Source organism: Tenebrio molitor, chromosome 6, assembly GCF_963966145.1.
Source record: "Tenebrio molitor chromosome 6, icTenMoli1.1, whole genome shotgun sequence".
NCBI lineage: Eukaryota > Metazoa > Arthropoda > Insecta > Coleoptera > Tenebrionidae > Tenebrio > Tenebrio molitor.
In genome coordinates this window covers 17,308,577-17,321,364 of record NC_091051.1, presented here as the reverse complement: position 1 = coordinate 17,321,364, position 12,788 = coordinate 17,308,577, and the positions used below count along the sequence as shown (strand labels likewise).

Here is a 12,788-nt window from a genome sequence, read left to right as displayed (position 1 = left end):
TTCAGATGGAACCGTTTCTTTGATAGAATCCCATCCAGCCAGATATTTGTGTACTAAAGAGATTCTTATTACCGAATCGCCCCTCCGATCCTTAAGATAAAAACCTCATCTGAGTTAAAATGTTTGTTGTTTCCCAAATCAAATCTTCTTGTTCATTTCCGGGGTCGATCGCCCGGCCAGATCTCGCATAAATAACCCCTCCAAAACTAAAATAATCGACAATAAAATTAATTGCACTTTAAGTTTAGAAACAAACATAAACTCGGTGCTCAAACGCTCAAGCCATCTGGTCTAGGACGGTCTTCGTAAGCAGAGGAAAATTCAAAACTGTTCCTAAATCTATTAATATCGAGGCGGGAATATCCAGGTTTGCTTTGGAAATGTATTGTGGGTTGCATTTTCAATTCCTTATTATCATTGGTGAAATAACCTGTATATTACAAATATAGTGCAAAAACCTTTAAGATCTCAAATTTTAAAAATATATACAGGTCTAAAACCTGTGAAATTTCTACTTTTAATGATCAGAAAGAACGTTAAATTTGTTGGGGTTTCATTGGGTGATTCAAAATGATTGTGGATAAGTATGGCAACTATGTGCGAAAATGTATGTGGCAACTGTGTGGGTGGGAGAGAGTTGACATTTCTTTGACAGTTTATAGTCGCGTAATTTTCAAAATTGTCAAATGAATGTGCAATGGTATAAAAAAATCAAATGCATGCTTATGAAATATCATACAAACGTCAACTTTACCCCACCTACACAGTTGCCACATAAATTTTCCAACAAAGTTGCCATACTTATCCACAATAATTTTGAATCACTCAATATGTATTAGCTATTTAAACAAAATTAATCATTTGTCAACTGTTGATAATTTGACAGTTGACGTTTCCCGGATAAAGTCAAACAATTGAGCGGATAATTTGAATTATGCGTTTCCTGAACGTTTCAATAGATGTAGAAAGAGGGAAAAAACCGAAAACGATTGCCATTCCAGGCATTCCTGCGGGATAACTTTTAACGTCGGTTTTTTACGCAACATGTTCCAAGTTGTACCTTGTATAATATAATAAGGTAATAACATAAGTATGTGCAGTAAATAATGATTTTATCGCTCATTACCGTACAAATTAATTAAGTGAGCTTTATGGTCGCGATAAAATTCTAAAGTTGCTGTTAAGAGATGGCGTGCCAGGCGAAATAACGACGGCGAGAGTCATTAAAACGTAACGCTATGACATGTGGTTTTCCCCTAGGGGGTGGTTTAATGGGGTGGTGCGTCCCCGAAAACTTCAACAAATTGAGATGTTATTTGTTTGAATAATAGCCGAAACTCTTTTCCAGGCCGACGAATGTATTTCGCGCCCCTGTCACACAACTGTCGTCCTTTATCCTGATTTAAAAGGGAGCGGAAGGGGGCTCCGTTCCTAGTTGCAGTATCGATCTCGCACAATTATTTAATGCGAGATCTGGCGTTATTTTTTGTGCCGAATCTTGCGAAATTGCCTTTTTGCTGATCGATGAAAAAACTCGTCTGTCGTCGGAGGGTGGGCAACAGGAAAAAAGGGAACATTGCAGTGGTAACGTGAATTTCTCATCACGCTGCGCGTGTCTCCTATTCAATAACAACGTATATGTGAAGTTAATATTACCGAATAGCTCTTCAGGGAGATACACTGCCGCTCGTTCGAGTTATGATTAAATCAGAAGTAATTTCATTCGAGCCGAATCTAAAACACGAGAAAGGTTTCGCGGAAAGGGAGGGAAAGAAGCGCGTTCAGAATGGGGCCCTGTTACACCTAGACAACTAAAACAGTTGTCTAGCCTCACATTTCATTCTATTCTTGTTTTTCATCTATTCCGGGTGATTTATATACCGTTGCTACTCTTTTCTAGTCTATTTATCATAATAGAAACGTGATAAATTCGATTTTTTTTTGTGTCTTCGTATAAATACGCGTACCTTCTGTTTATCACAGAAAATCCAACACACGGCAGAACTTAAAGATATTCTAATCGACTTTGACATAATTATACATATTTTAATAAATAAAATAAAAATAAGGTGATCGCTTTCTTCTCGAACACACAATCCTGTAAACTTGTGTCCCAGGTGGTAGCACAGTCCAATACTGTGTAGGATGCTGTAAATAAACGCATTCAATGGGCGAAAGGTCTGGAAACCTGGGTGGTCAAAGGAGCAAATCAATTTGATGAGATTGTTTTAAAATGTGAATGAATGAAAACAGCGTTGCCTGTTCGATAAATATAAGGACAGCAACGGGTTCCAAACCTTCATTTATATTTAGCATGTAGCGTACTGCCTTCAATGAAGATCAGAGGTGATGGGTACCATGACACCCATAGTAGCCTTTTATTTGTCCTCTGTGACGTCCTCTATGACGACCGTCGTCATATGTGCCCAAGCAAAAACGAGATTCTTCACTGAATACCACAAAATTCCATTGCTGGTCCCACTGAATCTGCTCGTTGCACAATTGCCAACTTCTGATTTGACTTCTGTTAGAAGTAAGGTTAAATCCGGTAGGACAGAATGAAGCTCAAATCATCTTATTTTGGGTTAAACAGATGATATAGAAATTGATTTGCTCGCAGCTTGATACCAGACATTGTAAATACCTCTTGGAGAGGTAACTTTTTTCTTACAGCCAAAAGTATGAGGTGCCAATTTTTGCCTGCCGAGGTTCCTCTTACAGCTCTCACTCTAATGCGTTTACTGTAATTCAGCCAAGCTTGACGACGTTTCATCAAAATTTCTCCTGGTCCTTGTTGCGCTTATTTTTATAAAAATTCCGGATTCTTGTGAGGCAATAATCCGTCCTCTCTCAAATTCATTTAAGTATTCAGAATGATTGCGTCTTGTTACACGAGGCATTATAATGTTTGACAACTGCTGTCAGCAGGAGGAAATTGATTTTATCTTGTTATGTTAACTAGAAAAATGGTAATAAGGAAGATGAAAATAACTGAGGTAGAAAAAAAAGTGTTATATTGCATTGAAATTTTTTAATCGTTTAATACTTATTTATAAACATTTTGTGTTTTTTTAGAGTCATAACTTAATGTATTTGATTCCATACTTTAGATTTTTATTTTTAAGAAAATTTGAATGAGATTTAATAGTTATACAAAGAATATTTTCTTAATAACACCTCACTTTGATTATCCTCCATTTATTAAGACAATATTTTTTCATAATAAATGAATAAGTAAACCCAAAAGCTCAGAACGAAGCCAATCAGCTAAACAAATAAACATAATAATTAAAAAAGATTCTACATTAAAAGAATCGAGTATTCCTTCTTCTAAATAATATAAAAGCAACACAGTTGGCACTAAATTTTTTAGCACAAAAAGGAGATCTTAAATCAAATCAAGTTACTTTAAAGAGTTTTGTCAAACAAAATAAAATTGGTGAAAATACAATTACATATTAGAAATCAAACAAAATTTCTCACTGGTGAAATATTAATTATTCATAATAAAAAAACAAATAACATTACAAAATATAACAAGAAACGCAAGCAAATTAAAGCTAAACACACTCCAAGCACATCCCAAACAGATTACAAAGCTGCTGGGAGCAAAAATTATGAGGAAGATTTGATAATATTTTTGATAAAACTACGATTCTTTGACATTGTCGTCAACTCACGAGTGTTCCTGAGAGAGTGCTCCGCATGCAGAAAGCAAATTCTCTGTCACTACCTAATTGATATAGCAGACAAAAATACACATTAAGGGCCAATTTCGTCTTTGTGGATATTGCTAGCAATTACATATTTCCTATAAATATAATTATGTGAAGCATAACCTAACTTCCGTCAATCTTGATGAACTCGTACGGTCAACCAGCAAGCTTCTCTCAAATAGGCATATGATGTTTACTGTTACTGTCCAGGAGATTAAATAATAATATGACACACCTCTAACAAAATGTTCGTCAGCTAAATCGTGTCTTATTAGAATCATTATACCATGTGGTGACTTTTTTTGACAAGTTGGTGATACTTTTAACATTTGAAATGGTGCTGCGGCAAAGCTGATGTTGAAATTAAGACATAAGCGTGCATAGTAGTATATTATGATACAAGTTTATAAGGAAGCCTTTATAGCACGCGCGACGAGTTTAAGAGCACGACGCGTAGAGGAGTGCGTTTAACGTCGCAAGTGCTTTAAAGGCCCTCATAAACGTGTATCATACGCTATTTTTTATTATACTTGCACTACAATCTGAAAATTATAACAAAAAAGTGAATTGAAATACCTTTTCTGAAGTACAGTACAACTTCGATAATCCGGATAGATATAGTTTTGAACCTCGCCGAATTAGAGAGTTTTCCGGATTAGCGAGGTATATACATTTTTGACTACTTGGGTTAAGAAAAAATCATGGATTCATCAATGACAATCTACATATCTAAAGTTGACTCAAGTTGCAAAAAACCACTTGTCATTTGCAACAGCACTTTTATGGCATTAGTTATTTGAATTTACTTTAAAACTGTACTTATATGGAAAATATTCAATCCAAACTACGATTTTATGGCCTCTTTGTGCCTTTATTTGGTTCAAAAATATTGAAAAAATGTTGTTGTAAATGACCAGTGGTTTTTTGCAACTTGAGTCAACTATACATAATGTATTGAAGAATAAAAACGTACATTTAGGATGAAAAAAAAAACTGTCATCAGAGGTTTTTTTAAATGGCAACGTCGCATTTTTACTACCGTTTTTAATAGATGTTTTAATTGTCTACCCGACGGTCAAAAAAATTTCAGTTTACATAAAAAATTTCCTGGAAAAAACCTATTTTTTTTTTAATAAGGTAAAACTTTTTCAAGGTCATCGAAAAGACCAAAAAGAAAATTTCAGCAGCAATCTTTTTAAAACACTAATTGACCTGTCTTTAATTTTTTTCAAAAATTATGCATTACGTTTTCATTTGGGTGTTTCCAGACTTTTTGGACACACACTGTATGTATTTGTAAATTATTTTATGCGGGTTTAAAATATGTGATAATTTTTGTTTGTTTTCGTCTAATTTGGATTATTCACATTCGTTTTCATCATCCTCATGATTAGGATTGTTTAAAGTTTCTTGGACTATTTGTTCATCTGTTAAATCACAATCGACATTATCATTTTCACCGAGTGCCCATTCTTTTTTTTTATTATTGAAACTTGTCAACAGTTGCACAATATTGTCATCTTCATGTGATCTTTTCGGTAAGAAACCTTAATGTTTTCATTTGTCCGGATTATGGAGGTAAAAATTGCAAAGTGTCCGAAACGTGGAAGGCGCCGAATTATTGGAGTGTCCGAAACGTGGAAGGCGCCGAATTATTGGAGTGTCCGATGTAACGTGTGTCCGGATTATCGAAGTTGTACTGTACCTAATCTGTGTCATTAATCGTTGATATAGAAATGGTCATTTGTTGTTGTTTCGTTGCTATCATAAATTGTATATAAATGTCTATTTATTATTGTTGAAAATGTAGGTGAATTTGTTGTTACCTAAGCAACCCTTAAAGCTTTAGTATTTTAAAGGCCCTTTTTCGCACGCATTTTACGGCCGGTTCCATAATAAAAATTAAGTCGCCTTTAACTGAAAAAGTACACTTAAAAAAAAAAAAATGTGGTCCATAAACAACATTTAATATAAAAGCCGACTTTATTAGTAGGCTAAAGTTAAAGTTCCGATTTCGGATCTTTAATGCCGCTAAAGGGACCTTACATCCGATGCAGCCAATCAGAAAATTATCTCTCACGTCAAAATATCTGTCAAAATAATAAGTAATTAGAGTTGTGAAGATGAATCAGAAACACAAAAAAGCAAGTGTGTTCACCAATGAAGAGCAATTACGGTTATTAGAACTGATTGAAAAGGAAAAACATGTTATTGAAAATAAAATAACAAACAAAGTGGCCAACGAAGAAAAGGTATTTTAAAAAACAATTTTTGGTAATGTAAACATCTGTGTAAAAAAATGTACTTGTAGGATGCCGCATGGGGACGAGTATCCCAGGCATTCAATTCCTCTGCTTTCAGTTCCGATCTGTGGATCAGTTAAAGTCGAAATACGACAATTTAAAGACAAAAGCGAGGAAAGTGGTGGCGGAGAACCGCACCTATAGACAAAAAACAGGCGGAGGTGGTGCTAGTAGCGACAAATTTGACGCAGTAATAGAAGCTGTCCTACGAATTATAATAAATATTATACACCAAGTGAATTAAACATCCGTTTATTCACGAAAAGATGTTGATCTCACGAGCACGTAGTGCGAGTGAGATCATATCTTTGAGTAAATAACAATGTTTAATTCACGAGTCGTATATATGTTTTTATTCAATTTTGACGATATTTTGAACAAAAAATAGAATGATATTCAAATCACACGAATTAGTCTAGAACAATCATGTAGACGGCGTAAAACATTTCCGTGACAACAAGTTGTTTACATTTTTCCAAACTTGTGGTACTTGTGACGTTTGCGCGAAAAATGGCTGGAATCGTAGAAGATCAAGACAAAACGGAAGTTTTTGTACCCCCGGCAGTTCTACATGAAGCATTGGATGCTTTGAACAAAGTGGTACCAGCCAAATCAAAACATTCATATGAAAAAGAATATGCGATTTTTTGTGAATGGAGGAAGCGAAAGCAGGCAAGGGGAGTAGACGAAAACATAATGTTGGCTTATATTTCGGAACGATCCAAAAATACAAAACCTTCGTCACTGTGGTCCTATTATTCCCAACTTAAAAAAATGTTATCTGTGAAAGAAAATATTGATATAAGCAGGTTTGTGACACCGTAATTATTATTTATGAGTTTTAAAGTAGTAATTGTTGTAGATTTCATCAAGTGTCAGCTTTCCTAAAACAACAGTCTGTCGGTCACAGACCAAAGAAGTCAAAGGTGTTCACACTCGAAGAAATGGAAAGGTTCTTGGATCCTGCTTCTGATGATGAATATTTACTGCTAAAGGTGGTTTTAATCGTGGGAGTTTTTGGAGGTTGTAGAATTGGTGAATTGGTGTCCATGTTAGTTGATCATGTTGATGACAGAGGCAGCGTAATTGTAGTCGAAATTCCGGACACGAAGACTCATAAGCCCAGAAGGTTTACTATCATCAATGGAAATAACACTGTTCATGCTGTTGACGTTTTTCGGAAGTATAAAATGTTACGACCTGAAAATATTTCACACAAACGGTTGTTCATCAATTACAGAAACAAAAAATGCACGGTGCAACCCGTAGGAGTGAATACTTTGTCAAAATTTCCTCAAAAAATTGCACAATTTATTGGTCTTCAAAATCCAGAAGAATATACGGGCCATAGCTTCAGACGTTCGAGTGCAACTCTACTGGCAGACTCTGGGGCAGATATAACAGTTGTAAAGAGACACGGTGGCTGGCGCTCGAATAGTGTTGTGGAAGGATACATAGAGGATTCTCTCAATAATAAAATTGAAATTTCAAGAAAAATCATTAACCAATCATCAACAATTATTCAGAATGAATCGGCCTTGGATTTGGCAGCATGCTCGTATGGGTCAAACACGGCGTCAAGTATGGAAATCAACCATCAAGACATAAATTTGCCCGTTCATCGTCGATTTGGTATAAATTTTAGTAATGTACATAATTGTAAGTTTTATATTACAGACACCAAAGAAAAAGAATAATTGAATGTTAATGTATTTACAAATAATAAAATATGTTTGTTCTCCATTGAAGCTTTTTTTAATCCACTAGTGAATTAAACATTTTTTAATTCACTAGTGAATCAAATCCATAAAATTTCACTAGTGAATCATTGCCTGCTTATGACGGTTGTTATGGAGTTAATAAAGTCACTTTAAACTGTCAAAATTGAATAAATATAAAAACAGTCGTAGGATTTGAAAATAGTGTTGATTGTGATCATGTGGGTAATTTTATTTTTGACAGGATATAATTTTGACCCGCCATTTTTTTAGGATCATTTTTCAACATTTGTTTCAGAGGAACACACTACCTTCGCTGCGGACAATCCTGTGGTAATAGAGTCACAGGTGCTTAATTAGAGTATTATCCTTATTTCGTATCTTTTATAGGCAAAAATATCTACGGACGAACCCTTATCCCCTATAACAGCGCAAGGAGAAATTGTGAGTGTGACTGTCACAGATTATTGCAAAGTTAAACTTTACATCATTTTAGGAATCAAATTTTGAAACAAATAGGGAAATAACTTCCTCGTCATTAACAAATTCTGTTGTCCAGGACGTACGTACATTAAATCTAATACTAAGAATAAAAATTTACATTAAATAGGAACATAATTTGCAAATAAAATATTTTTCTAGCAAGTTGAAGAGCAGCCTGCCCCAAAAAAAATTAAAACACAAAATTGGACATCATACACTCCTCACAAACTTAAACAACGGATTTCCAATAAGCTGCGACCTACTGTAGAAAATCCTGTAGTACAAGCCAAAGCGGAATACTACAGGCAAAAAGCTAAAGAAACGGAGGCAGATATTATGCTGAAAAAAGAAGAAGATCGAAGGAAGGAAGAAGAACACACAAAAAAAATGCGGTTGAATCGTTGAAATCGTAGTCAATGTTCTCAAGCCACTCTTCTGGAAAATAGTCGTTCATTTCCACAGCAATATTATGTAAGACTGCTGTGGCAACAATAATTTCCATCATTGTGAGCAATTTAACCCGCATTCCCAATGAAAGAATTGGAAATCGTCGTTTCCACACTCCATACTGTCTCTCTACTACATTTCTTGTCCGTAAAATTGATTCGTTATATAAATTTTCTGCAGGAGTTTGAGTTTCTTGCAATTTTGTCATAAGAAACGGTTCTATGGCATAGCCACTATCACCAATGAGCATATATTGCCCATATCTACCATCACAAAATTCTCTTTTAACCCGACTATTATTAAAAATTGTTTGGTCATGGGTAGATCCAGGCCAGCGAGTTACGATATTTTTTATTTTCAGATTAGCATCAGAAATTGTTTGGACGTTAAGGGCAAAATATCCTTTCCTGCACCTAAAGATTTCTGCGTCCTGTCCTCCAGGAGATTCCATTTTCACTAATGTGCAATCAATAGCACCAATTGTTCTTGGAAAACTCGCAATGTTATAAAACTCTTGGGCAGCTCTTTGCATCTCGTTGTGGTTATTGTACATATAAATGAACTGTGGACGCAAAGAAGCTATTGCTGAAGACACTCTCTACACTATTCGGCATGCGGATGTTTTTGAAACTCCAACAAAATCACCTGCTGATATTAACATACTACCTGTTGCATAAAATCTTAATGTCAGCAACAACTGTGTCATTGGTCGTATACACCCGCCCCTTAAAAAGTTTTCATTTGAATACCACTGACAAATTTACTTTAAACTACAAAGTTTACCTGTTTGTTGGAGATGATATTTGTTGCTCAATAAGATCCAACAAAGCCACTACCGTTGTTTTGATCAGCCGGAATCTTTCAAAGAATTCAACTTCGTCAAATTTTTCAAAACAATCCTCTCTATTTCTATACAGTTTTTGTCTCCGGACAAAAACAATTTCTTCATCTTCTGACGATGAATCGGATGATGAACTTAATAAATTAATTTCCATAACTCGTTTCTTTAAAACAATTGTGGGCACAAACAATGAAGCAATCAGTTCAGAAGATAATAGTAGGATATAGGTCCTAACTACCGCAATAATTAACCACAATTAGCCACAGAAAAATGTGTCAAATTTTGCCAATTTGGTATACAATTTAAAGACGTCCATTGGTTAAAAATTTTAGGCATGTTCGCCAACCTAACAATTCTGTGCAAACGGTTTGTTAAAGCTGACTTTATGTAAAGCACCGTAAACATAATATTATGGAACAAGATAGACTTTAAACTTACTTTAAAGGCGACTTTTTTAAAAATGAGGCTTTGCATAAAGGGAGCTTTAAGAGCTCATTTATGGAATCGGCTGTTAGTGTCAAAAACAGGGATTATGATTCAGGTATAATAAAAAAGTAATTTTGACCTATATTGTTAATTGATTTTCTAAAATAAGTGTGTACACCTGTCAATATGGAATTATCGGCAGAATGACGAACATTTGCATTGTCAACATGTTAAAAAACGTCAGAACCTTTTATATTTACGAGTATAATCACTTGAAATAAGAAGATTATCAAAATCTGCTTCTTATTTTATTTTAGTGTGATGTACGCAACACTAATGAACGAGTTATTACGTGTTAGTGTAGATTTAAGTGTTGATGGTCCTGAAGGGACGCCAATTGCTCCATCCACTTCTAGGAGTATTCTGGAATATTTCCTGTTATTAGTATTATCATTATTATCATTATCATTATTATATCAGACTTGGTCAATGTTATTTTTCTAAATGCCATTTTCAGCCACATCGTGTCATTGTTGCATTTTTTCCTCTAATATATTTCATGTTTTCCTCCCTTCCCGGCATTCATTCGATTGCTCCTCAAATCAAGTCGCTTTATTTATTTTCGGGGTCAGCTCCCAACCGGTCCCCTCGTAAATACGCCGACCTCGCGAAAACTAAAATACTGACCAATTAAGTTAATTAAACCGAAGTTTAAGTTTAGAGCCGGCCGTAAACCGCCTATATTATGCCGCAAGTATCTTTCACCCTGTACGTAACCTCTTTATTCCGATGTTGATTATAAATTTGTCGTTATTATGGGAGGGTTCCGTGAATTATATGGGGACGTTACTACAACACAGGAAGTAAATTTAACACTTATGTTGGAACGGTGTTTATATGCAGCCGGGTTTAATCTCGATATAACCAACCACTTCATCTCGCAGTATACAGAGCATGGTGGAAGAAAAGGCAATTTCGTAGACGATCTCTTGCTATGATCGACGTGCTTCCCACTTACGACCTGCACAAGTAGCCAATTTTAAACTGGGAATCGATACCGACGAAAAGTGTAAAGTCCTCCTGACACCTCTGCAATCGTAAAATTTACATGCCGGTTGCCGTTTTGGAAAAGCGAGAGTTGGCGGGTTTCGAGGGATGACAGTTGACTAAGAATAGACCCGAGATTAAGATATTACGGGACCATTAGTACCATGCTGTGACCGCAGGCGGTTTGCTACGCAGGGATTACGAGGATTAAGCAGTTAACAACTTTATTGCAGGGCACTAGCGACACTTTCCGGGGCAGATTTATTCAATTTTTGCCAAAAACCAAAATATTTCAATTACAGTAGTAGGAAACGATATTTGGATCGACTTATGGGGGTTTTTATAACGTACTAATACTTTTATGAGGGTTGGAATGGTTGAGACAGCTCTACCCTACCGTACCGTTATTTGGGGGTAATTAGCGGTCCTAGGTACTAGGTAGGTACCTAGAAGGGTACGGAAAATCCAATAATTTGTTATCAAAAGGGTCAAAATTCCTGGTACACATTACAAAATTTCCGAGGGTGCCGAAGCGACCGAAATCAGGTAGTATTTATGCGTTCAACAAGATGAAGCAGCTCCTCATCACCGAAGAAATAATAACAATTCAGATGATAGTGTCGCTTTGTGCGACAATATTTTCGGAAATATGCGAGTCTAATGGTTGTTTCGGTCCCAGCCCAAACATTCAGCAACTCGTATTAATAACTGACCGTCGCAATTTATGCAAATGCTAACGATAACTGTAATGTCTGGATGTTTGAGAAATGATCTCCATTGTTACAACCCGAGTGCTTCCCCGCTAGAGACAAGCCGCCCCTATCCGTGCGGCTCATCGCGGCCCATTTACAAAAACGTCTAGACCTAACCCCGTTATTAATTGTGATGTTATTTGTGGCGGCGTCACTTCGGGGGACCGATGCCGTAGAAATTGCAGTCGATTTAGGCGACTGCCCCGGAACGAATATTTTCAATTTGCGGGTGTGCTCCCGGCGGCGGCGGCTCTACGTGCGCCTCTGCTTGCGTACATCAGTCTTAACGGATGCCGTGGGATTTCTAAGGTAACGAAACACTTACGTGGAGGAGAGGATCCCGTGTAACCAACCGTGACCGAGACGGGGTGAAAGATTAGCATACACATAGCGTCGAGTCCCTTCGTTGCTAATAAACTCGGAACTAGCAATAAAACCGATTTGCATATGAATGGAGGATTAAAACTCGCACACGACGCTCGAAGGCTTGAGTGATGGGTGCGCCAAGACGGACTGATTGCGCCCCAACTTGCCACTTTGCAGGCAAACGAGATAATAATCTTCATTAGGTGGCGGCTGAGGGACGGCGGAGCGGTGGCCCTCTCCAGGTGATTCACCGCATTCGGGACCGCCAAATTTGACCAAAACTTGCCTCTTGATCTGGTAAACTCAACATTCTAGCTTTTTGCTATTTGTTTTTATTTTCGTGGCGCTTTATTAAACTCCATTGTTAAAATGTATTCTTTTCTTCCAAACATTGTGGAATATGCTAGTTTATAAACTGTCGGGCGAAAAAAGTCATTATGAGCAGCCTCATTTTCCGTTGAACATTTTTCGCACAAACAAAAAGCAAATACCGAAAAAAATATAAAGTATGTATTAGTAGCTTTAAGATTATCTAGATCAGTGATTTTAAATCTTATTTCGTTTATGATACCATCAACGATACCGTCAATTTCTTTTTCGGCCTCCGTCTAGAAAATATTGATTTTCTACAGAGTGGCTACGAAAATTGGATTCACTTTTCCACATTTGCCCAAAAGATGGAACTATAA

General features: G+C 36.3%; 1 protein-coding gene and 1 long non-coding RNA gene across 2 annotated transcripts; both read left to right on the top strand.

The window, feature by feature from the left end:
• The first annotated feature begins 6,286 nt into the window (after nucleotides 1–6,286).
• LOC138133720 (uncharacterized) lies at nucleotides 6,287–7,756 on the top strand. Its single transcript, XM_069051660.1, has 3 exons — nucleotides 6,287–6,828; nucleotides 6,882–7,202; nucleotides 7,260–7,756. The coding sequence occupies exons 1-3, from the start codon at nucleotides 6,530–6,532 to the stop codon at nucleotides 7,714–7,716; spliced, it is 1,077 nt and encodes a 358-aa protein (XP_068907761.1). The 5' UTR covers nucleotides 6,287–6,529; the 3' UTR covers nucleotides 7,717–7,756.
• Nucleotides 7,757–7,907: 151 nt separating this feature from the next.
• On the top strand, nucleotides 7,908–8,609 carry LOC138134003 (uncharacterized). Its single transcript, XR_011160606.1, has 5 exons — nucleotides 7,908–7,958; nucleotides 8,011–8,070; nucleotides 8,128–8,181; nucleotides 8,234–8,299; nucleotides 8,380–8,609. It is a non-coding gene; the product is annotated as an uncharacterized lncRNA (long non-coding RNA).
• Nucleotides 8,610–12,788: the final 4,179 nt, after the last annotated feature.